This window comes from Aptenodytes forsteri, unplaced genomic scaffold (assembly GCF_000699145.1).
Source record: "Aptenodytes forsteri isolate BGI_AS27 unplaced genomic scaffold, ASM69914v1 Scaffold23, whole genome shotgun sequence".
Taxonomy (NCBI): domain Eukaryota; kingdom Metazoa; phylum Chordata; class Aves; order Sphenisciformes; family Spheniscidae; genus Aptenodytes; species Aptenodytes forsteri.
In genome coordinates, this window is record NW_008796043.1 from 7,239,366 (window position 1) to 7,265,701 (window position 26,336).

Sequence of the window (26,336 nt, forward strand, 5' to 3'; positions counted from 1 at the left end):
TCATATGGTGTGGAATATCCCTTTGGTCAGCTGGGGTCAGCTGTCCCAGCTGTGTCCCCTCCCAACTCCTTGTGCACCCCCAGCCTGCTCGCTGGTGGGGTGGGGTGAGAAGCAGAAAAGGCCTTGACTGTGTGCAAGCACTGCTCAGCAGTAACGAAAACGTCCCTGTGTCATCAACACTGTTTCCAGCACAACTCAAAAACATAGCCCCATACTAGCTACTAGGAAGAAAATCAACTCTACCCCAGCCAAAACCAGCAGACTGCGACACTATTTATTAAATCATATGAGACTTAGTTTCACTACATGGGAGTCGATAGCTTTTTTTCCCCCCCTTTAACTGCCTGATTCTTTTTCTTAATGTTTCTTAAGCTGACTGAAGACATTTTCATTAATTAGGCTTCTATAATATCTTTCTTCAGCTGACTTAACATTTCTCCATTTAGACTACTTCTTGTCTTCTAAATTATGTACTGAAACAATCATCAAGGTAGAATAAGGAATGTAATTAAATCAGAATTTTAGGATGCAGCAAACTGCTGGTCTTTGTGAAATTGTGTGCAAATGTAAGATCTTCGTAGGATGCTGTTCTGGTTAGAAATAGTCTGTCTTTGTCATCTGTTAGTAGCTGACTTTCTACATGTTTTCCTTTTTTATTCCTTCAAAGACAATACAGAGGAAATGAAGGTCAAATGCGTGAGCTTCAGGATCAGCTTGAAGCTGAGCAGTATTTTTCGGTAAGACTTGCAAAGAATTGTGAGTGCTACATTTTTACATGTTTACAAACAGTGAATAGTTTGACATATTAAAATTTTTTAAATGTAAATAAGAACCTGGCATAAATCAGCAATTCACAAAATCTTGCTTGAAATACAAACAATGAACAAAACATTAGAGAACATTAGATAGTCTAATATGTTGCTTTGTAGTTTTTTGTTAATCTTATATATTACATTGAGTAACTCTTATCTGAATTATTCATCAGATTAGTTCCTATCTTGAGGTTGGAAAAAGATATTTTTCTGACATAACTGCAAACTTTGTAGAGAGTTCAAAATCTCCATACTCACTGGAATATATTCCGTGCTATTGATCTACCATAAGTATACTTAAGAACTATAGATCCAGTAGCATTCTGCACGTATTCCTCATCCTTCTAAAAAGATACCTTCTCTGCACCTGAGTCCCTGAAGAGCCTTATTTGGTACTCCAGATAATCTATGAAATACACATTTTGGCTTAGTTTGATCTGTTTCATTTCTGTGAAAAGAAACAATAGCATGAGATGCTTTATAATGTCTGAACTTCAAATACATTTGTGAATACGGCAGTGTCATTTCACTTTGGGAAGTACTTTTTAAATTCGGTTCTTCCTTGGAGGGGCAATAAAAATTTTTGTTTACTAAACTGCATATGATTGTAACTTCATTGTGTTACAGCTTTTTGTGCATTCTTCCATAATATACTGCTAATAAGAAGATCCGGAGTATTGTGTTTCATTCTCAGTTTTCTCTTTTTTCACTAGCATGTAGTTTAAATGAGACCTTCATAATTCAGTCTGAGTATTTAGCAAAAGTACTTTACTGTAGAAGATCAAATTTTAACTTTCAGAATTACTGGTGGTGTTAATAACAGTACAGTGATTAAGAACAAAAGTCATTCATGTAAATCAGACTTCTGTTGAATCAGTTATTAAGACAAAGTCAGTCTGTACACAGAAAACTTACAGTCTAAGAGAAAAGATACATGGATACAAACAGAATACAACAGGTGGAAGCATAGGACAGTATTAGGCTTGTTTGACTAACATTTTGAGACAGTGATGCTACAACAGGACACGGTTTTGTCCCGTTGTCTCCAAGAGACGGGCTCAGCTGTATCCTAGTGCCTTCCTTCCCTTTTGTCAGCAGGTGTGTTTGTACAACTATGTAGGAAATCAGGCTAGAAAATTGAAAATTAACCTGGTCACATCAGTTCCCTACACAAGGGAAACTGGAAAGGAGCATTTCAGACAGGCAGGAAGGAGGAAATTCCATTAAAGACAGTACTGGCATGTGTTGGCGTTTGATAGATTCAGACCAACCAGTACCAAAACAATGAAGAATTTCACTATGGAATTTGAATAATGATTCTTTTTTTATGCTTTCTTTTACAGACACTTTACAAAACTCAGGTTAAGGAACTGAAAGAGGAAATTGATGAAAAGAATAAAGAAACTCAAAGAAAAATGCAGGAATTGCAAAACGAAAAGTATGCCCATTGTGTTTCTCAAATAGACATATGTTTTTCCATATAGTATGGTCTCACTCATGAAGATTCTGAATCAGATTTAAAATGTTTAATTCCTTCAGAAAAAGACAGGTCTCAAGTGTTCCATAACACTTTGTAAGATGGCAAATACATAGGATGTTACCTATGCTGACTCACAAAGCCAAATATGGTTCTTCATATTTGCTTTGGACTCTATTTGTAATGTCTGGAAGAAGAATGATGACTTCTGAGAATTTAGAAAGATGCAAAATTTTGAAAAAACATTACAATTTGTGGTAATCATCTTGCTTGTGTAACAACTTTTTTTATTTGATTATATTATCCTGATAATTACTTGTTTTATTTCTATAGCCAATAAAATAGTTTGAGAAAAAGATAATGAAAATACTTTGAATTCAAAGTTTAGTATACTTCTGATGACAGCAAAACCAGTTAATCCAACAGCTATTAATTGTGATATACTATTTTCTAAGTTAGCAAATAAGGAAAGAAGATTTTAAGCTTGTTTTTCCAATTTATTAATTTATTTAATATATATTTATTCTGAAGAAGGAGACTGTAGCCTTATGCTTGAAGCAGAGTTTCTCTCTTATGAAGTCTGGGTCTCTTGTTCTACTTGAGCATCAGCATTGCAAAGCAATCTAAAAGGACGAGGTTATGTAGAGTGTTCATAATGCATTTCGGTGGGCTAAGAAAGGGAGAAAGAAAACATGTTGGACTAGTAAATATGATGTAGGAGGAAAATACCTGTCTATGCAAAGTTGTTCAGGAGTAGTATACAACTTAAGAAAAAAAGGAGGAGGGGAAGGAAGGCGAGACTTCCTTTAGTCCTCTTGTGGTTTTTCTTTTTGTCTTTTCTTACTTATTTTTATAGATTCCTTTTATTCTATTCCCTCACTGTTCTCCACAATCTTGCGTTCATCATAGACTTTTTTCACCTGTATACAACTATGGGAATTGTGACAAACTCTGAGTATACTTCAACAGTTACTTTTTTACAGTAGAGGCCCATATCTACTACAGATGTATCAAATCAGTGGACTCCATAGAAATACATATTTCATTGCATAAATCTCTCTTCATTTTGCAGAGCAGGAAGGGCATCTGTCATGAGCCCATACTGCAGTAATGTATTGCCACTTCTATCTCAGCATGTTGTGGGCTGTGTCACATGTTGCTGGGTACATCCGACTCGTGGGTGCTAGACTGGCCACCGTGCTTTATGTGGGTTTCTGTGCAGGCAAATATGTAGGAGCTGTGCCTGTACTCCAAGCAAGAGCAAGAAAGTTTGGCTTGTATGCTGAACTGATTAGAAGTTGTGTACATTAATGAGATACTGCACCTAAGTTACTGCCCCGTGCCTCTCAAGCTGTAGATGGAATTTGCAAGCCTTTCTGCAAAAGGTTGCATAGGCATAGAACCACTGTATGTTTTCAGAAACTTTATGCAATTTTCCTTATTGTTCAAACAGTCCGGAGCACACATCTTCATGAGCAGTAATCTTGTGTGAGAAAGTAGCTAATACTGATAGGGTTAAGTATTTTTTGATGGACCACACTGTATATGCAATTTAATTTCATTTTTTATTCCTCAAAGGCAGGAGAATTTGACACCTGGTTTCCTAAGGGTTAGTGTTTCATGGATGATTAAAATTTTAATTGAGTTATAGTAAGCTTGCTGCTGAAGCTTGTGTGGACTATCAAAATATACAAGTGTACAGTGTGGTTTTGTAAATCTTGTTTTTCTTAAGAAACTAAGATGATGACAATTAGCTGAATGGTATAATTTGGGTTTGTTAGTCTTCCTGAAAATTTGGAATGTTTTGCATAGGAGAACAAAATCTTAATGTCCTTTTTACAGAGAAACGCTCACTACCCAGTTGGATTTAGCTGAAACCAAAGCAGAGTCAGAACGGTTGGCACGAGCGCTCCTTGAAGAACAGTATTTTGAACTGAGTCAGGAAAGCAAAAAAGCAGCATCAAGACACAGGCAAGAAATGACTGATAAGGACAGCATCATAAGAAGGGTAAATTATTCCACTGTAATTAATATGTCCTCCAGCTGGAAACAGAAATTCATCTTTTTATTTTAATTTATAAAGTTTGTTGTGGTCATAAGTGATAATTATTTAAGTATCTGAGTTTTGGACTCAGTTGGAACTCCCAAAGAAACGTAGACTCGATGAATCTGAGGTGAAGCCAGATTGAAAATCCAGCGAATGTCTATAATTCAGTTATTAAGCCTTTTGTAATTACTTCTTGTCATGGCCAAATGTATTTTTAAAATCTTGTAAATTTGTGGAGCTGTGTATTACAGACTCTTGTTGCAAAATTACTTAGTCTTTAAAAAAAACCACCTTGGAATTCTTGAGTTTCTTCCCACTGGTAAACTATTTAAAAAAAAAACAAACCAAAAAACCAAACCCCAAACTGTAATTTTTTAAGATACTTTACGGTGTAGCTCTTGAGTATTAGTATCAGGTTGATAAATGTCTTAACTGAGGAGTTTCAAATAGCAAGACATATATAGCATAGTTATTTTATCATTATTGTTTTTTCCCATTTAGCATCAGCTATGCAGATGTTCTTAAGAATCCCGGGGGTGTAAAACTTCAGTAAAACTCTAGGCGTAACTGAACTAGGATCCATTGCTCAAAGCTTTCTGTTAGCGCTACCATGGATATTACATTTCTGCGTAAAGATAGCGGAAGTAGTGTTTGTTACATGTGTTTCCTTTTATAAGCTTGAAATCTCCAGAATGCCACCATTTCTTAAGAAGCATTCAGAAGACTGTCTCTCTGGTATCGAAGGAATACCTTCTTGCCAATATGTTTGTTGGTTTCACATATTCTGATAATTGCATTCCTGAAAAAAGGTTTAATTATGTCTGGTTTTTAACATGTATTTGTTAAGTAATTAGCAAAGTAATCCTGACTGTGTCTTCTGGCAGCTAAGTATTCAAAGTGTAATGGTTTTCCTCTCCAGTTTTTTTTTGTTTGTTTGTTTTTGTTTTTTTTAAACCTATGTACATATTTGGCTATGTATGCTTTGACTTAGACCAAATTTAGTTTTATTTTTATGCTGATTTATACCTGTTTTTCATGATATATGACAATTATTTAGCAGCAGATGCCATGAATCTACTCCAGCCTTGAATGCTGGAGTTGTATCATCTATCAGCTGCTTTTCTCTCTGGATTCAGGGGATCAGGCCTCTAGGTACTACTACTTCTAAAGTACCACAAATTAATTGAAAATTGCCACATTCAATAACTGACAATCTAATTTTGCTTAAGTTGAGTTTTTAATTATATACTACAGTGTTGTCAGTTCTGCAAAGATAATTTAAAAAAAAAAAAAGAATTCTTTCTGGGACAGATACATTTTGAGCCTTCTGGTAAATCAAGACAGCTTAGAAGAAAAGTATCATTTTTTTAAAAAATCCAGGTTTGAAAAGTAAGCAGATTTTTTTTTTTTTAGTATAAGCTGAGGAAGGCATTCCAAGTAAACGGCTGGTGGGGCTGTTACAGATTTAAGGGTATTTAAAATAATAGTAGTATAAGTATTTTTAGAATTTATGGCAAGTTCTTTATTTTAAAATGTGTTTGTTTTCATTTAGCTGGAAGAAACTAATAACACATTAACCAAAGATGTTGATTTAATAACAAAGGAAAATTCAGAGATCAGTGAAAAAATTAAGAAACAGGAGGAAGGTATGTGATGTTTGGAGTTTTAATTCATCTGTTATGAAGCAAAATTGAATTTGAAGCATATGTGGCAAAATGGAAATGGGAGAAGACGTTACTGTTTATCTTCCCTATTATTTTGGGCTTGATGAAAAATAACACAAGTCATTGTTTTAATCTTGAAAATATATCTTCCATATAAATCGCCACTCTTTCTACTGTATTGCTTCCATTTCCATGCACTGCCTTTATTGTTGAAAATGATTAAAACCTCAGCTGTAGCAGGTAGGAAAAAGTGAGTTTCTGCTCACAGTACCCCCTCACTTTTTAAAACAAGTTAGCACTAAGTTCCTGCAGGCATAGTCAGGAATGCCTGTCCAGTACAGCTCATCCAAATATTGTCTGTCTAACCCCCTTCTGCTAGCCATGCCCTTGTTTGCGTGAAAGTTATTAAGGAGAAGTATTTACTCATTTCATATTGCACACAATATATTTATTAACATTTTTGTTTCTATCTCCAGTATTTACAGTAAAGCAGTATCAGTATTTCAACTTCCTTAAGATCTCACTTAGATTCAGAATCTAAGTTGTGATCTCACGCGTATCAGTGGATTGGCATTCTATTTACATGCGTTCTGACTACATGGGAAGTTACTTTATTATTCAGTTAACCCCCATGGTTTTGCATTTGAGCAAGCATTATAAAATTGGAATGCATGCTTTAATATCTGTTGACTATGAGAGTAAAGGCCTTATCGGTTGTGTTGGCAGCGTTGTTGCAAACACTATGTAGGCAGGAAGGCATACAAAAATATTTTCCCTTAGTTCTGCATTTCTGTAAGAGCATGGATTGGGTGAGCAAGCAGTTTTCTGTATTTTTTAGTTTATGGACTTTGTTACTTTTAAGTACTTGAAAATTGTTCTTTAACTGTTTGTAGTTTTGGTGGAGAAATCCTTATCAGTGAAACGTATCCTTCCAGAAACTTTGGGAACAAATCAGCAGACTGGAGGTGTGATAGAAAGATTGGTAGAATTGAGTGACTGGTGTGTGAGAGGGGTGGGTGGAACATAACAGAGTCATTCCCTGTTTAAAGAAAGCCTTTTTCCCTACGTTCTCTTTATGCCTGATTTGAGAATCTGTACTGAATGTGAGTCCAGTCATATCAGTCTTATTCTGTGTAGGTACTGACTTAATAATTTTTGGTACTGCAGAAACACTTTTGGTAGTGCAAACACGAAGGATGTGGGGCAACAAACTTAGTCATCACCAGGAAACAAAAATACATATGTTGGCTTTAGTATTTAATCTTGGTGCCTTTCTGAGATATCCTTCTGGTAATTTTCTGTCATTACAGTAGCATTAAACTGGTAACCTTTATCGTTGCAAACTGTATTTTGCACATTAAGTGACACAACAGGAAAACGGAGGAAAAAAAAAAGATGCAATTGTAGAAGTGATTGAGATATTTTAGGACAAAGTAAATATTTCTAAGCTTAAAGTTGAATATTATTTTAACAGAATACAAAATGAAAAAAGAGGAGGAAATCAATAATATTAGAATGCATTATGAGAAGAGCCTTAACACTGAAAGAACTCTGAAGACACAGGTATAACTTTTTATGCAACTTAATAACAATAATTACTTTGCATGTCAGATATATTTTCAGTTTATTGTTTTTTGTGCAACTAATTCTTAGTTCCTTTGAGATTAAGTTTATATTAACCATGATGTATAATATGCATTGTTGATATTTACAGTTGAAAGAGTAAGTTTTGATGCGATGTACTTTTCAGTATTACTTCTGTTGTGAGTAAGGGCCATTTATGTTGGTGAAAATTTTTTTCTGATGGAATCCTATAACTAGAGGAACTTAGAAGTTTTGTAGGAAACATGCTTGCATATATAATTTTTCTTACTGGTTTTCCTTTTTCTTAACAGGCTGTCAACAAACTGGCTGAGATAATGAATCGCAAAGATTTTAAAATAGACAGAAAGAAAGCTAACATGCAAGATTTGAGGAAGAAAGAGAAGGAAAACCGAAAGCTCCAATTAGAGCTTAATCAAGAAAAAGAGAAATTCAATCAGATGGTAGTGAAATACCAAAAGGAGCTCAATGAAATGCAAATGGTAAAATAATCTTAATTTTTTTTGTCACATTGTAGAATTCTCTCCGCAGGAAAAATGTGTAGCTCCTAGTCAACTTGAAAAAATAACAAGTTCTGTTTCAGATGTTCTAGGCTACAGAATTTTAGTGAGGCAGAGAACTTGACAAGTGTCCAGCTGTGCTTGTTCTCATTCATTTCCCCTTTCGAAATTCTTAACTGTGGAAGTTACTGATATATTATGGAGACTAAAAAACTGAATACTGTGCAGCCACACTATTTATGCAGTTTATTTCACTGGTAGGTGGTCTCCTTTTCAAAACAAATGGTAATTTAATAGATTAATCAGACTGTTTTGTACTTGAATGCATTGCTGGATCTTTAACTTTTTTCCAAGGCTGAACGAACGCTTCTAGTATAATAACTTATGCTACTACTATCAAAAGTATCTAGAGATATTAAAAAAAAAAATAGTAATGAGTTTTGTTTTCAGAATACTTTGCTGCCATATTTTTGGTATCACAGTAACTATGCATGTGTATATAAATACAGCAACTAGCAGAAGAATCCACGTACAGGAATGAGCTCCAGATGCAGCTGGATAGTAAAGAGAGTGACATAGAACAACTACGAAGGAAAATTTTGGACCTCCAGCAAGGAATGGATTCTACCAGTGTTGCTAGTCTCCAGCCAGATGAAACAGATGGAAATCTTTCAGGTAAGAGAAAAGCGTATTTGAACTACTTGATTTTGTGCATACACATAGTTTTGGAAGGTACTGTTTCTAACAAGTTACTACCTTTTAAAATCGTCTGGCTGTCTCTTTCTATATCACATCTCCACTTCCTTTTTTTTTTTGTTTTTATTTCATAGCTCAGCCGCTTATATTTAAGTCTTAATTTCTTCTCACATCACTCTTCCCACTGTATGGCTTTGGCATTAGGATAATTTTTATCCACTTTCGTGGAAAGAGTATCTTTACATCTGTTGCTGTTTGAATATAGTGAATGCAATGTGCAGTGTCCAGTGAGTAAGATACAGGGCCAGCACTTCCACAACATCATGATTATATTTTATATCTTGAATGCAGAATTGCCTTGATCTTGTCTGTTCTTATGCACAGTCGTGTAGCACCTTTTGTGACAAGTGGCAATAACTGCCGATGTGAAAAATAATTGTGGGAATTTCCGTGATGTATTTATGGTTGTATGGTACTCTGATTTAGCAGATTAAAATAAGAACAAATAATACAGTGTAGTTAGCCATTTCCATGTACTGTCAGTTCCAGGCACTATATTTTGAGACCCACTGTTACACTGGTTAGTGATTCCCCCCTCCCCAATGTTTGAAAAGTGTAATCAGTTAGTACTTTCATGTGATCCACTTCTGTATCTCTAGATACAGGAAAAACTTTTAGTGGTAATAAGCTGTGCTTAACAATTTCCCCATGTTGGAGCTAGGTTTAGTTTTTGTATAATTAAGTAATTTTTATAATTAATCATGAAATTCTTAATAAATGCTTATCTTTAATGCTTGTCTTACAGATTTACAGTCTGATTTTTATTGTAGAAAAATATATTAAAACATATGAAAATAGAATACCATTTTGGGTATTTTAAGACCTTAGTGGATGAGTAATCAGATAAAAGTAAATAGAATCATTTTAGGTATCTCTTCTCCTGTTAATGCACTTTGTGCTGCTCAAATTGCTGCGTTCTAGAGTTTTTCCAGGGGTCTTAGAGCGATTGAAATTTCAGGTAGGTTACGAGACTTAGTATATGTTTTTATGTAGTTATTCCTCTTTGTGTCTATTTTTGTGTCCTGTCTTCCCCTAGTATATTTTTAGATTTTCATTTTTAGTTAATATTTAAATTAATTCTGTTCTAGAATAGATTTTCATTCAGACAATGATACAGGCTTTTCTTCACAACTTCCATTCTGTCCAGGAAGCCTTTTTGCACTCTGAAGTTTGATCTGTAAAACCCTCAGGCAATTTCCATCTTGTAAAGCAAATGTCTGTCGTCTACTTTCAAAAACATCTTCTGGGCCAAACTTTCATCAAAACTCAGCATTGGGAATTCTTAGAGCTGTTAAATTGGTGAAGGAACTTTTTTTTTTCCTTAGCTGTTGCCTGCTAGGAACTCCCTCTGGTATTTCTGAACTGTCAGTACTTCTCAGGATTTTTTCTCGTAGATACTAATTCTCAGTGTATTCCATTTAACAGGGGTAGAAAAGAAATCAGAGGGGTTTTACTTAGTGAAGTGTTTTTTTCTCATCTCAAATTTCTATTTGGAATCAAACCTTATGTTTGCTAGTGTCTGCTAAATGAAGAACAATATAGTTCGTAATTTTTTATTGAAAATTTCTGAACTCCTGTAAATTGAGAGGTTAAATTTTTCTACAAGAAAACAGACTAGATTTATTCTACATAAAAGAGTAGTTTTGAACTTCCTCACTTTCCTTCTCAGCCGTTTTCAGCGTCATGGCTGTTGTGTATTACACTGAAAACACCCAATGCCTCCATCTGGGCATAGGCACCTTCCCTGTTTTCTTCTTGAGGGCAATAGTATGTCAATATGACCCTGTTGTCTCTTAGATCTTGGAAAGACTGTAGGAGTACAGTCTTTTTCTGCCTCATTAAGGTACATTATTTTCAGTTTTACCTCTGGAGATGTGTGTAGTCAGGCCTGCCAGTTCAATTTTGGGGCAGAAATTTTGGTATGTGCAAGACCTTTTCAAGTCAGCTGTAACTTTTCTATTGTTAATTAGAACATCACAATTACTGGAAGTTCTTGCGGTCTTCCTCTTAGTCTTCTATACTCATGACCCCTCTAACTATTTCTTTTTTACTAGCTTTTCATTTCTTCTGTCTTTTTTTTTGCCCTTTTCTCTACACACGCCTCTGATTTTTACTGCTGTTGTTACTGTGTCATACAGGTAGGACCTCTAATACATATTATTAGGACTTCTTTAGATTTAGATTATGTCCCTACATGCTGCTTTTTTTTTTTTTGAGTGAGGCTCTGAGTTGATCAGGATCTGAATAAGAAGCAATTTAGGTAATGAAAAGAGATTAAGTGACATTAGTATAGTCAGACTTCACACAGTTGTCAAAGAGCCAAGTAGAGGGTAGAGGAGGAGTGCACTAGCATTATAAGGAGGAAAAAAAAGGCAGTCTTCCAAGTAGAAATACCCCATGCCACAGAAAGAGGAAATTATCCAGTGCATAGTTATTTTTCTGCAAACCAAGTAATTAGTCTTCAAAACAGAAGGTGGCATACCACAGCAGTTCATTTACTACAATTTAGTTGTATGAAGTTGTCCTCAACTGTGTGCTAAGTTCCCATCACTTCCATAGCCCACAGACATTCCTTCAGAGCACCTTGAATAGCATCTTGTTTAAGAGGTGGATCTGGTGAGTAGTCAATAAGATTCTCTAGCTGATGCATCTGCTCTTAAGGCAAAGACATTCCTTAAAAATATTTAAGGCAAATGAATGGTAGAATTACTAAAGTAATTATAGTATGATTTATTCAGTTTCCTGTCACAGTAAAAACATCACCAGGGAAAGAATGAAAACACAGAATAATGTAAACATGTATAAAAGAATGATTCCGTGGTATCAGTTCTGGTGATGGGCTGTCTCTGGTTTAATTGAGAAAAAACTTGGTATGAAATGGTGTGATGGTAATGTTGGCAGAATTCCAGAGAGACCCCTGGCTCTCGGGCATTTTCCGCTGTCCTCCTGCATGGCAGAGAGATTCAGGCTATGGGGTAGTGTCTTGTCTAATCAGGGAGCTTAGGTTACCGGCCACCAGAGAGGCTACAAGAGTAGAATTCATAATTTAGAGGAAGAGCATCTTGTAAAATTTTGGGGTCAGAAGGCTTTGCACTCTTTGAATAAACTCAAGGTAATACTAAAATGAATTCCTAATACTCAGAAAAATTTAAGGCAAATTTTTCTGTTTTGGAGGTAGATACAGAGAAATCACATGGTAACACACCTTACAGCTGCATCTTACTTGGAGGTGGTTTCTGTCTGTCGCTGAGCTGAGTACCCTCTCAAGCTCTGGTAGCTCCCAGGGCAGCTTACGCTGTTCCCAAGGTAGGGATTGGCTTGTTTAGACAATCCAGGCTATTCTCAGGCTTTTGCTTCACCAGATGGGAAAGATTGTGACTTGGAGGAAGGTTTTGCTTGTATTTAGTTTTAGGCATTTTTTGTAACTCTCACTCCTGATTATTGATTCAGATAGCAGCTCATGTCTCAGTTGATGTCTCCAATGTTAACAGAGTTGTTGCTGAAACAGCTGAAATACTTGATTTTTAATGATGCCTTTGGAATGCCTCTTCCTCCTGGCTGGACTTAGGAAGTCTTAATACTCACATGATTGTAAACAGAATCCTTCTTTGTCAAGACAAAACATAGTCAGGAACTTAAGGGGTTTTTTTTCCTAATTGTTATAGGGCGCTTAACCTGTTGTGAATTAATTCTTTTAATCTGACTGGCAAGATAATTTAAGCAATTGAGCTGTCCTACAGTTTTAACTGCAGCACATAATATTTTACAGCGTATGTTATAAATCATGTTTTACACAAAGATAGGGTGGAATAATAAATGTGGACCATTTAAGCCAACAGGGTTTTTTTGGAATATGCGACACACATACGACTTTCTGAAATAACCTGCAAGTAGCTGTCACCTGAATAAACCTCAAAGTAAGATCCAGCCGGCAATCCTTGGTGAGATACACATGAAATTATAGTAAGACAGTCTGAGGAAGGAAAGAATCCAATGGGAAGGGTGGACTGGAAAGAATATACAAGGTAGTATCTCCAGGTTTTAGGTTACTATGGAAGAGTCTGAGGAGTAGGAATTCTTGAACATGGGAAAGAGATGCTCTACTGCTCAGGAAGGCGCGTATTACTTAACCCCAAAACAACAAAAAGTCTCATAGATCAGTACAGTCATGGTTGTCTTGTGTGATTTTATTGAAGACTTACTGTTAGAACTCACATTTATCATACTGAATCACAACGAATCCTGGCAATATGAATACTAATCATGAAGATGTTTAGAGTGCAAATCTACATTTTGATATATGTTCAGAGGTAATTATAAGATTTGTAGCCTTCATGGAATTCTTTCTTCATATTCTATTCAGGTCCAGCTAGCCATCAGATATTTTTGAGGCCTATCTTGGATTTTCTGGATTGGAAATACGAAGTATCAATTCTGGGATTCTTTCCAAAATACGGGGAAGTTGTCAGGCAATAGTTTTGAGCCTATTTTTAAAGACGGGAATGGAAGATTCTTTTTTATAGTCTAGATAGCCCATATTTTCTTAATTACTTAATCAGAATACTCATATTCTGGATCAAATATTTGTGAAATGGCCAGATGAGCATTTGCAGTTGTGCTAGCTAACTCTGTCAAGGGAAATTAAAATGCACTATAAATATTACTTGAGACAAACCTTTGTGGCAAGGTTGGAATGAAAGGACTCATCTACCCTTTCAAGAGTACATTTGGTTCCAGACGAATGTTAGGTTTGTTGGAAAGGAGTACATTCAGAAACTGTTATTTTCAACTGCAAGACGTTATTCACAGCTCAGAAATCATCTCTCATGCAAATAGAATTTTCTCACTAAAATAGATTTGTAGTAGACAGAAAAGAATGTCAACCGATTCATTTCTAATAGCTCATCCACTTTCTACTTCCTTTGAAACTTCTTTCAGAATGTGCTGAAATAGAAGTGAACTTAGAAAAACTCCTACTCACGCTGTCCCTATAAGCAGCATAGTACCTGGTGCATCTTTAAAAATTTATCATTATTGGATCTTTCCAGATTTTCATATGCCACAATTTCCACAGATGTGTACTTATTTCTTTCGAATCACAGTCATCCATACTATGTTATTTATTAGCAGTTAATCGCTTTATTTTGCAATGGAGGACTTGAGTTTTAGGATATTTCTAAAATTTCTAAAAATGGAAGAATCTTCTCTTGATGTAAAAATGAATCAAAGTATTCAAAATAGGGTAAGCATTATCTGTGATGCCTGCAGACATGAAGGAAATAGGTTTTCTTTTCCAAAGTTACTGAATATCAAGAACTGGGGAGGGGTCTGGGGGGGCAACCCCCACCCCCCGCAATTCTTACGCAAATATGAGAGGCAGGGAAATACAAATTTCCTTCATTTTTCCAGGAAGATTTCTTACCTAAATGAGTTCTGCTAACATGCCTTTCTTCCAATTAGAATTTCAATAGTTCAGTGGTCCCCCAGTATTTTGAAGTTATTCTGTGTGGAGAAATGTTAGGAAATGATTCTATATTTTTAAGTGTAGTCCACTTCTAAATATTGTATGCTGTAAGGCTAATGCGGGAAGGGGTTTTTTATGCCTAATTTTAATGCCTTGTAGAAGGCTAGGCTGTCAGTCTCATTATAATTTTACATAACAAAGTGTATGGACAATATCTTTTATATATTTGGATGTATTTTCAGAGCTTGCTGGACTACACCTCACCGAGTTATCCCTGAAGGATAAAAGGGACCAGTAGCTCCTTCTTACATAAATATTTGTGGAGAATGTTTCAGCAAATTTTAACTTCATGTTTTTGAAGTTTTCACTGCTGCCAGTTAAGTTTATTGTAAAGAATACATACATTAGCTATTGGCTATATTTCTGTAATGTGACACTTTTTTTTTACAAATCACTTTTTAACGATAATTTTAAAATTTACAAATTTTTTCTCAATTCTTAAATAAATTTATAATTATGGAGTGAAATTTTGATTACTTCCTTCTCAACATTTACAAAATTGTGAGACTTTTTACCATGTCATTTCAGATTAATGGAATCACGATAGCTTCTCACTGCTATTACCTGGCTTCATAATATCTATCAAAACCCAGTATTGGTTAGCTGGAGGGGTTTTTAAAATCTGTGATTCACATTAGGTAGAAGGCTAATTTTCTTGTGACTCTTCTTTGTATCATTGTTAAGTTATTTAAGTAGTTTTGTGGTAGGAAAATACGTTATTACACTACTCTTTGGAAAATTGTCCACTGAAAATTTGAATAAAATGCTTGTCTCTTATTCTTTATATCTAGTTGATTCTTCCTGCATTCCTTATTTATTTATCTCCTATGCTTATCTTCTGTGAGTAATGGGACACCCGTGTAGCTTTGCTTGCTCTTGTGCGCTCTCCTTTTTTTGTTTCCCTTGGAAAATGTGGATCTGGTTTGTTTTACTTGCTGCATCTTCCTGCTGAGTATTTTCATATAGCCCCTCTGAATGTTCAATTATGTTTATATTGAAAATCTCTTAATCATCCTCCGTTTAAGCTGTAACACATTTTCAAAGCAAAGTCTTTCCTGCCTGGCTCTTAGCAAACTGTTTACATACAGTGTTAGATGTTGGCATCAAGGAAAACAACTTTATTTTGCAGTAACTGTATCATCAAGTGTTAGCTTGTGATGAAGCATGAAGTAAATGCCTATATCTTCATTTTGTTTAGCTGTGCTTTTTGTTCTGCTTTGCTGAATAGGTAATTGCCTATTACTGCATGTAGTACATCTTCCTTTCTAGTAATAGTTTGCTTTTGTGCTATTCTGCTTTATTATTATAAATACATAAAATTATTTAATGTGCATTTTTTTTAAACCAGAATCAAGACTTGAAGGCTGGCTTTCCATACCAAACAAAGGAAATATAAAGCGGCATGGCTGGAAGAAACAGGTACAAATGGGTTTTTTTCTTCCTTAACTCCCTTGGAAAGTTTTTTAGGCATACGGTGAATTGGTTTTACAGCTCACTTTTAAGAAGCAAACAAAATTAGAGTAAATTAGTGTGTATACATTACTTCATTGAAGAGAAAAAAAAATCCAATAAGAAAATTCAAGTTCAGTATGAAATCTGCAGTAATAACATTGTGCAAATTTACAACGGGTGGGTGAGGAAATGCTTTACAGTGGGCATCTTGGAACCATTAAAAATCCCATTTCTCCTTTGAGTAAGCTTCTTTATAATCCTGTTACTGAAAAATAAGCTCTTTGTGCAACTTGACAGCAGGGAGTAGAGAATACCACACATGTTCTGAAGGCCATGGAAGAGTGCATCACACTATAACTTGCCACACCATGATTTCCAAGGACATTTCCGTCTCCCTTACTTTTAAAATGGTCGGTCTCTCTTGAACTGGTTTACTCTCAGAAACTGGACCTCTGTGCTGGAATTCCCACTCTAAACAAAGCAGTATTGTTTTGCCTCTGCAGAGGTTATGATCTGGTTCTTTGAAACTTCTAATGTTCAAATTGAGATGCCTAGAAGCTTGGAACCAGTTTCTGATTGTTTTCGGGCTTTCAAGTTCTCCTCTTTGAACATCCTTCAGTAGAACAAATTGCAAAAGCTAACATGGTCACTAGAATTTTGTAAATTTTGCAAGCAATTTGTATGAAATAATTGCCCTGCATCTTCCTTACTTATATTCAAAGACCATTATTGGAAATTACTCAGTTTATTCATGACACTTGCAGCATAACTTCCTGATTCCTGCTGAAAGATCCTTCTCAGATGCTCCTGTCTACATTCACATTCTATAAGTGTTAGAAGTAGTTCCTACAAAATTTAAAGGAGAAGGATTTAATTCCTGGCAAAGAAGCACTGAAGTGTTTGTATTGGGCCTTTAGCTGCTGAACTCCTTTGAAGTACTCCATTTTTCAGTTGGCTAACATGACCTCCTTTATACAGCCCAAGTGTTTTGGGTTCCAGACCTGCCTATTTTTACATCAATATCAGACCTTCTTGGTGATGTGTCTGTAAGTTAAAACCGCTACCTATTCTAGCTTGCAGAGAGCGAGTGTTAAGCTCTGCCCTATTTCAACTAATGGCTGCTTAGAGTATTCTCCCAGACCCTCAGATGAGAGGCAATGCAAACAAATGCCATATTGAAAATGCTTGCTTACCACAGTTTGGAACCTGGGGTTTGCTACAGATACCTCAAATGCTTTTCAGTTGGTTTCTGGTCTCTTTGCATTTTACTTTGTCTCCCTATTAGCAGAACTGCAGAAAATCTACAGGGCAAGGTCAAGAATGTTCCTGGTGCCACATTTGAGTCAAACACCAATAGTGTTTGAATGTTCTTCATGTGTCTCATGAAACACACCTATTTGTAAATCTATTCCATAACTTGTTCTGTTTGATAGCTAAGGCTGCTTGACTCCTGTTGTTCCAGAATTGATTCTCCAGGTTGCTGTCAGACTTCGGGCAGTGTCCGTGAACGGAAGTGACTGTGCCTAGGCACAAGTCATGTAGCTTTATTCTGCTCCGGATTGTCTAAAATACTGCATCATTTTCCTGTCAAAATACCTCCTGAAGACTTTTCTGGTTGTCTTCTAGAAACGGAGATTATTCTTGCATCCTCTGATGATGAAAATTTTAAACTTCTGATAAATGCAGCTTCTCCAGTGAAAGACACTATCTGAGCTCCTTTAGGCATGCCCAGTATAGGCATACTTAGTTCCCTCAAGATATGTTAGGCAGTACACCATTCATACTTTCCTCGTTTGAATAACAGTTCTTGCACTTTGAAGGAATTTGAACTACAGATGGATGCCTCTGTCATAAAATGAGTCATGCTGATAAGATTCCTTAAACTAACTGAGGTTCAAACCAGTGAGATGCAGTAGTGAGGGGCCATGTTGACTTATATGTGTATTCTGTTGGCTGAACTGTATTGCATCTGAAACAAGCTGGCTTGTAGTCAGTCTCCTCAGGTGTTTCTGTTCCAAATTCTCCTGTGCTTTCAGTTTTGGGCTTGGTGGGAGGTATGCAACCTGAAATATAGGCATGGCCAGATTAAATTAAAGGAAAAGCAAAACTGCATTAGCAGTGCAATTGGATTGATGTCTGAGTTGTTATAACTTAAGCTGCTGCATTTCTGACTCAAATGTCAGTAGCACTGATGTTTTTGCCCCGTGCCCTCTGAGTCATTTAGCTTAAGTTAGAAAGGGGTGAGTGTGGAAAACTCATTTGAGAAGAAACAGTTGAGTTATACCTCAAGCTAACACTAAAATGGGTTAGCCATATCTGGAACATCATTTCATCCCAAGTGGAGATGATGATAAAAATATCCTTCAAAAACCACTGTAGAACAGAACTACTGTCAGAAGATTTTTTTTTTTTATGTTCCCAACAGGATATTGAGGCTGTTGTACGTAACTTCTCTTTTGTGAGGTTAAATTGTTCTTTCCCCAAGACTTGTATACAGTGTGATAACTGAATTCTATTGCAGTCAGAATTTGCATTTGTTATAGTAGTCATCTTAAGGCCTTGCTCTTGTCTGTGAAAGGCAGAGGTGCATACTTCAAAGACAAAGAAGGCATTAGCTTTCTGTTGAAGTAGATCAAAGGAATTCAAGCACAGACTCTTTTTCTTCAGGGGGGAAAATCACAAGAGGCTCATACCATTACAACTCAGTACCTATTCAAGTTGATCAGGCTTTCTATTAAGAATCCTGACTGAGGGGCTGAAAGCCCTTTTAGTCAGGGGGAAAAACACCCTTTGTGGCTTTTTTAGATACATTTCAGTAATTGAGATGTACAACAGTAGCATGCAGCTTGCGCAACACATTTTTAAAACACTATTCTGTAAACTTAAGGTAACTTTCATATTTAGGTTTTGAGGTCAGACTTAGTCCTGCGTAATAAGGAGGTTGAACCTCCTCTTGTAGGAGGAGTAAACACCATTTACTTAAATTGTCAGTATCTGCATCGTGCAGAAACCCATTCAATTACCTACCAGTAATTGGAATTCAAGATGAACTGTTTGTGTATTCACTCTCTTGCTTTTCTGTCCTTTCCCTTGCTTCTGGGTCATATTATACCTGAATCTGGAGCTCAATATAGCCAGAGCAGTCAGTCTACCTCTTTTTAATCCTCTCTAGTACCTCGTACCTTTTAATACGTTGTTTCTAAAACATATGAAACTGCAGGGGAGAGAACTGCCACAGCTGTCACTGAGCTTATGCTTATGGACAGTTTTAGCAAAGACGTTGGACTGGCAGCACCCAGTGAAGAGCAACAGGCAGTGAATTCTACAGGCTTGAACTCACTAGGATGTGCTTAGGTTAGAGGTGTTAGATCTTAACTGGCCTGTGGGTTACAAAACTTTTTTTCTGAGCAGCTTGCTTTGTTTTTCCTGTCATACAAACAAATGTTTATAATTCTGTGATTGTGAGCAGCACTGGAAGGGTGTCTGTGTACTTTAGGTTGAGGACAACATCCTTGGGCTTTTTGGGGCGGGGGAGTGGACACTGCAGTCATACTCAGCATTTGGGAATTCTCTTGGAAATGGGGCCTGCAGTCCACTCCTGCTCTAAAACTCACAGTGCCTTCCCAGTAGCTCTTGCTTATTCCCCAGAATCCCACGCATTCTGGAGTACTCCACTTTTTCAGTGGCATGGGATAGGTATAATAATATGCAGATTTTGAGCAAGAACTTTTAAAACACTTGGGGGAAAAAAATAATCAACACATTACCAAATGTTTCTGTTCTTTAACATCTCTACCACTCTGAAAGAGACTGTGTGGTTTGACCTTTAAAGTCACACATAGCAAAAGAATGGCCATTTCTTTTCTCCTCCTCTGCAAACCTTTCCCTTACTGTCTCAGTGTATTCCTAGATTTGGAATGTATACCAGACCTCTGTTTCTGCTGATTCATTTTGGCTCTTTATTTTACCAGTCCATTAAATTGAAAGTGTAGGAAATAGCTGGAGCTGTGAGCATCTCTTTTAGCCTACCAGTAGTTTGGTGCGAAGTACCAGTGAGTCCTGCAGGTCTCTAGAACTAGAGAAGTTGTTTACAACTTTACCAATAAGTGATAGATGCTGCACTCCAGTAATTTTCATAGTAACATGCCAGTAGCAAGTGAAATTTGTGAGTTTGTGTACAGATAGACTTCCAGAGTCATCACAAGCATTTTAGGGTGCTCCAGTGACAATACACAGTCACTGCAGCCTGTAGCATTGCACAGCTGTCAGTAGTATAGCTGCCTGCGTGATGATTTAAATATCTCCTGATATTAGTTTAAAAACCTTAATATACTCAGGCTTTTTATGTGCATATGGGAGTACAGTAGGATAAATGTTGCTTTTTAAAATGCAATTTTAACTTGTTTTTACCCTTTCTTTCCCCAGTATGTTGTGGTGAGCAGTAAGAAGATACTGTTCTACAATGATGAAAAGGACAAGGACCAGTCTAATCCATCCATGGTACTAGATATAGAGTAAGTAAAGTTACTGTTAGTTTTGGATACAAATTGGCAAAAGAGCATTGTGTGTGAGATAACTGATAACAAATCTAGAAGTTTGGAATCAAAATTCCATAAATAATTTTTAATTTCCCATACTAGTTGGAAAATGTCTGTTTATCTGTATTTCAGGGTGCTGTGAACAGAAGATACTACTTTTTTTTTGTGCTACTATTGCTAAAAGTTAGAGAAGAAGTTAAATACACAATAGTGTGGCACTGTCTGTAGTGACTGGTCTGAATTTACAGAAATGAAGAGCCTCTTCTTGTTATGACAGATAAGGGTCAGAGAGAGTGGAACCTTCATACTGTGCTCTCTCTTTTTATGATTCAGTGTAATGACTGAAGCTGTTGCTTCAACAGCTGCTTTCTAAAGCAGGGCATGATAGTTGTGGGATAGATAGGGAACTGGCTGTCTGATTTTTAGGTCTCATCACCTTGCCTCATACCTTTTTCTTGCTGTCTGAGAAAGGATCAGTGTCGATCAAGCCCAAAGCATTTTTAACTTTTCCAGATGGTTTCTGTTTAGAGTGACAAAATAAATGGTGATCCCTTTACATTGGTTATACATGAGGAAATTTGTGTCAAATATCACTGAAGCCCATCACCGATACATGACCGAGTGTGATGTTTGAACAGCTGATCGACATTATGGGACCTTACAGAGTAGTAATTGAAAAAAGGTTTTAAAATTCATGAATAGGTCTATCAGTGACTAACAGTGGTCTGGAAGGAATCTCTAACTCAGGAAGTGCTTAAGCTGCCAATTGCTTGTAACCAGGAAAAGAGTTATTTTCTCTTTGAGCTGTTTCTTACCCTCTTTTCATCTGTTACGACAACTGTTGAAAACAGGATGTTGGGATAGATGGACTTACAGTCTTGACCCAGTATAAGATGATGTTTGTTCTAATTTTAATAGCATTTTCAACAGCTGGTGCCCCAGATTGCCTTTTGTGATTTTCTGGCATTGATTGTTTATCAACTGATAACATGATTTAGTAAAAAAATGAGTGAGTAGTACTATACTATATATGGTTACTTCCATCCAGGCATATCAATAAGCTTTTCTAGCAATAATCAGTTAGACTTCCTGGTGTTCTGAGGAAGAATTTGAAAGCCTTTTTCACAGGTGAATTTGCCACGATGGATCTTGAACCCATTGTAAGATAACCCTCTTTCCATGCTATGAAATGTTTTGGTCTTACTTGGGTAGAGAAGATCTATATGGTTTATGAATTAATTCCTAAAATCATATTGCAGCCTTGAAGTATATCGTATTGCTTGCATAAACAAGCTTTATAAGAACTTCAAAGCACTTTGATAATTGTTTTAAAAACATACATAGCCTTTTAGCATTTTCTGATTCATGTTTCTTCTAATCTAGTAAGCTGTTCCATGTCAGGCCTGTAACTCAAGGAGATGTATATAGAGCTGAAACTGAAGAAATTCCTAAAATATTCCAGGTAAAAAGAAGTGTATTTTCATTTCTATTTAACTCTCTTGAAAAAGTTTGGCGGCTTCTTTGAAAAGTATATAAAAATACGTCGTGCTTCAACACTAACACAGCAGTATTCTTTTTCAGATTCTCTATGCTAATGAGGGGGAATGCAGGAAGGATTTGGAGGTAGAACCAGTACAGCCGGCAGAGAAGACAAATTTTCTAAATCACAAAGGCCATGAATTTATTCCAACGTTATACCACTTTCCAGCCAACTGTGAGGCCTGTGCCAAACCTCTTTGGCATGTCTTTAAACCCCCTGCTGCCCTAGAATGTCGAAGATGCCATGTGAAGTGCCATAGAGACCACTTGGATAAAAAGGAGGAATTAATTGCACCATGCAAAGGTATACTCGTGGTTTTTTGCGTTCTGTGTTTTCTGCATGTTTAGCCAGACCTGCTAAAGTATCGAACGCGAATAAAAGCACTTTAGTTTTAAAAGTTTTCTACTTTTTAGTTTTATGATTTTAGATGCGAAAGGTGCAATTAAAATAATAGGCTGTTAACACTGCTTGTGAACAGGCAGCTGTGGCAAGCCTCTGTATGGAGGCCTTTGGTGGTGTAACTGATGTGGCTCTGCTGAGGGCCCTGAGAGCACAAGAGTCCTTAGAGGTTTGTGCCCAAGCACTGGGCAGCTCCTTGGTTCCCAGACCATTCTCTCCCTTGTACATGGCCCACATTACGGACAATGCAGTGGCCGCATCACCAAGCTGTGCTAAGACCCTGAAGAGCGGTTCTTCAGCCACTTCATGGGTTGGAGTGAAGGCTTCCTCTCTGTGCTCCTGTGAAGCGGAGTATTTGGGGTATGTACTCTGGAGATCAGCCATAAGGCACCCACACAACTTTCCAGCTTATTAAGACTGCAATTAGTGTAAGTTTTCTCATTTCTTGAATATTAATGTTAGAATCAAGAATCTTAATGCAGAGCGGCAAATGTTGAAAGAAACTATATTCATAATTTCCCCTGCTGTTTGTTGTCTTCCAAAAATATATAAATAATTCCAATACAAGTATGTATACAGGTGACATTGCTCTTTCCAGTGGCACACCTGGTATGTCATAATTCTTATTTTGATAACAAGTCCTAATTTTCACTGAATCCTCTTCCTCCTTTTCCTTATAGTGAGTTACGATGTAACTTCAGCAAGAGATATGTTGTTACTGGCATCCTGTCAAGATGAACAGAAGAAGTGGGTGACTCATTTAGTAAAGAAGATCCCTAAGACACCACCATCTACTTTTGTTCGTGCTTCTCCTAGAACTATGTCTACAAGATCCTCAGCAAATCAGTCATTCCGAAAAGTTGTTAAAAATACTTCTGGAAAAACTAGGTGAGAAACTACAAAAGCTACGGATTTTTTAACTAAAAAAATCTCTGTTTATAAATCTTTATTTAATGTGAAATTGTGAAATAATTCCATATTTATGACTGTTGAACTGCTGATCTAAATCTTTGCTCAAATCCTGAAGGAAGGAACAGACAGAATTCTCCTGCTATTGTAGTAAATTTATCAGTCCTTCGCATTTGGAAAGGTACTGTAGAGATAGCAGTGCCTGGCATGCCAATGCATGTGAGGGAGCTGGTTGCATTTTTTCCTGTTTAAAGGCAAGGCTTAGTAGATACATCAGCAACGGCATTTAACTGCAAGGATGATCCACATAGTCATTCGTGGATTGATTGATTGAGCTTGCGTAAGCTAGAAGTCTTCTGCAAATGGGCATGAAATGAGAAACTTACAGATTCTCAAGTCTGTTGTTACGCCATTTCTTTTGGTGTGAGGCAGCTTAAGTATTAATTCAATTCTTTCTCCCTGTTTGCTTATTCCCGGTCTTCTCCTATCCCAGCAGTTGTTCTTGTAAGCTGTTTGTGACCCTGTGCATTAACCAGGGCAAGATTTAAAATAGGCTTTTTTAATGCTAGGTTACTGTAAGCTGATTTTTAACCTGCATTAGCTTCCTCATACAGTATGTGTGTTCCTTTCCCCCAGAATAACTGATTGGGTCGACAGTATGAGGTGGAAACTAGTGTCTCAGTAGGGAAAGAGTCTTCCTAGGTTGGCAGTGCTACCAAAATAAATGTCCTGCAAACATTCCTTGCATGAAGTGCAATAAAAGCAAACTTGTGGATGTAAAGAGACATTGGGTATATCATGAAACATCCTCCTGCAGAGGAGAGTAGGGAAAAAAATCTGAAAGATACAAAGGGTGCTGATTTTCTTGTCCCCATAATTAACACTAAAACATAAGTGATTGTAGTTTTGAGATACTAATATATTCAGTGAAGAAGGCCCTCAAGATAATCTCATCCAGGAAAATTACTTTAGGCCTCGAATACAAAGCTGTTAATATAAAAAAACCAGTGATGTTGCAGGCATTATTGTGTTAGAGTTAATAATCAATGCAACAGCACGAGGAGAAGGACATAAAAAGAAATCTGTGACCAGCAGTTAAGAACACGTAGCTGTGCTAGAGTATTTGGGGAGAAGCCATATTCACAAACACTGAACAAAGTCTCAGTTTGCCAGTTACAGTTCAAATGGCGGGAACATAACTGAATCATGATGCAATTTTACATTTTTCAACACTGGTGCTTAAGCAAGCTGAAGTTGTGAAACACTGAAACACTTCTGATTTGTGGGGAGATTTCCTGGAAGTGGACAGTTTTTCCTTACAGTCTTCACTGTAAAAATCAGTTGAAAACAAGGGTGAGTGCAGTGGAAAAGCGCACAGTGATAAACCTGAGTTAAGAAAAATGACTGTAAAATCAGAGTTTGCTTACTTAATAGTAGCATCTTCAGTATTGTACCAAATAAAGACAAATCAGTAATTGCTAATTTCAGTGGGTTTCAGTCATGTTTGTTAGGTACTTATGTGGTGTGTACTTGTACAACAGAATCTTGTTAAACTGTTTGTCTTGGGAGAAATGGACATTTTGTAGACAACTGCCAAAAGCTTTTATAAAGCTTCAAAGTGTTTCCAAACTTATTTTTCCTTCAGTCCTCAATTTTCCAAGATTTACTGAAAAATGTTAAACCCCTCTATAGGCTTTTAAGACTTTTGGTAAAATAGGCATCACTAATAGCTGTTGTTTAACGTAGTCTTTTTATTTACAATAGGACTGTTGAAGAAGTACTCCTGTGGTTGAGAAAAATAGGAAGTGCTTTTATGTATCGTATGATACATTTATTTGAACAATAATCAGGATTCTAGAGACTAGTTACTAAAGGCAGACCTTTAAACAGGCAGATAAAGATAACAGAGGTACTTAGAAATGGTTAAAGGGCTCTGTTACTGATTAGTAAGATTTTTCAGTGAGTCCTGGAGCACCTAAGACTGAAAGAAAAAGCATATCGTGTTGATGCTAAAAGGATTAGGTGGAATGATTTTGATATTGAATGGTCATCCCACAATAAATTCTGGGGGAAAAAAACCCAGAACTGATAATGTAAAATTCATTAATCCAGTTTTAAAAGAGTTTTTAAAATGCGACACTGAAATAATGCTAGTCAACATTGCTTACCCAAAAAGATGCCAAATTAACTGAGAATCTTTTGATGAGGTAGCATTCTTGGACAGTAAAAAAACCCCAAAACAACCAACTCCCCCAAACCCAACCAACCAGCCAATGGGGTTAGAAAGAATTATTTTAATATACCATTTGCATGCATCTTTAAGCTGTATTAACTGGAATAATCTAAAACAACACTTGGAAGATCATAGTCCTGATCATACATTTTAGAAATCATCCTCTGTTATTGAGTATACAGATTCTTCCCTCCCCCTTGCCAAACCTTACCTATGTAGAGTTCACTTTGTAAAGATAGTGCATACTTCTTTATTTCACATTGTGATATTTAGAGTTGTAGACTTTCTTTTCCAAAAGACTCTTTGAATTGTATTCTGAGTGTGCTTTCCTTTCCATTTGTCCTTGTGAGGTCCTCTGGTAGCTGTAATAACCAGATTTTTTTTAAGTTCTGTTGCAATGTTTGTTTCCCATTTTTGGGAGGGTCTTCAGATGAGCTATACTGCAGTTACTGTGATACACCTCATGCTAGGGTGTGAAGGGGAAATTTGCATCTGTACGCACACGCAGAATTTAAAAAAAAAAGGGAGGAGGTTAAAAACCTACTATAGACAAAACAGCTCTGGTATTCAGATGTCTCATAGCTGTTAGCTTTTCAATAGATTTTTTTTTTAGCATAACCATGTGATTTCTCAAGTTTTTCATTTCAAGATCTTAACTTTTTTCCAAGTGTTTTAGAGCTAATTGGAAAAGCACAGAAACTGTCATCCATACTTTTTTATGGGAGGAAATCCATTTTCTTAATTCATTGACTCTTTTTCACTCTGTCTTAATAGAAATGCTGGTTTGGGGTTGCCTTTAGCAAGAACAAGTTTGCAGCTAATCTCTTGCAGAATGAACAGATTTACATATTTGAAAAATTACGGTAGCTCTTAAAGGAATGGG

At 36.5% G+C, this 26,336-nt stretch overlaps 1 protein-coding gene across 2 annotated transcripts in view; it reads left to right on the forward strand.

Moving 5' to 3' along the window:
• The window catches only part of ROCK1 (Rho associated coiled-coil containing protein kinase 1), a 93,568-nt gene that overhangs the window by 62,854 nt on the left and 4,378 nt on the right, over positions 1 to 26,336 (forward strand). The window contains exons 21-33 of one of the 2 annotated variants that reach the window (XM_019473759.1): positions 668 to 737; positions 2,156 to 2,250; positions 4,132 to 4,297; positions 5,889 to 5,982; positions 7,475 to 7,563; positions 7,896 to 8,084; positions 8,612 to 8,777; positions 15,731 to 15,801; positions 20,260 to 20,348; positions 21,756 to 21,834; positions 21,954 to 22,215; positions 22,992 to 23,199; positions 23,339 to 23,401. In XM_019473759.1, coding sequence (XP_019329304.1) covers positions 668 to 737; positions 2,156 to 2,250; positions 4,132 to 4,297; positions 5,889 to 5,982; positions 7,475 to 7,563; positions 7,896 to 8,084; positions 8,612 to 8,777; positions 15,731 to 15,801; positions 20,260 to 20,348; positions 21,756 to 21,834; positions 21,954 to 22,215; positions 22,992 to 23,199; positions 23,339 to 23,401 — 1,641 coding nt within the window. The remainder of the gene's footprint in view (positions 1 to 667; positions 738 to 2,155; positions 2,251 to 4,131; positions 4,298 to 5,888; positions 5,983 to 7,474; positions 7,564 to 7,895; positions 8,085 to 8,611; positions 8,778 to 15,730; positions 15,802 to 20,259; positions 20,349 to 21,755; positions 21,835 to 21,953; positions 22,216 to 22,991; positions 23,200 to 23,338; positions 23,402 to 26,336) is intronic. The other variant, XM_009285647.2, reaches the window with a different exon arrangement.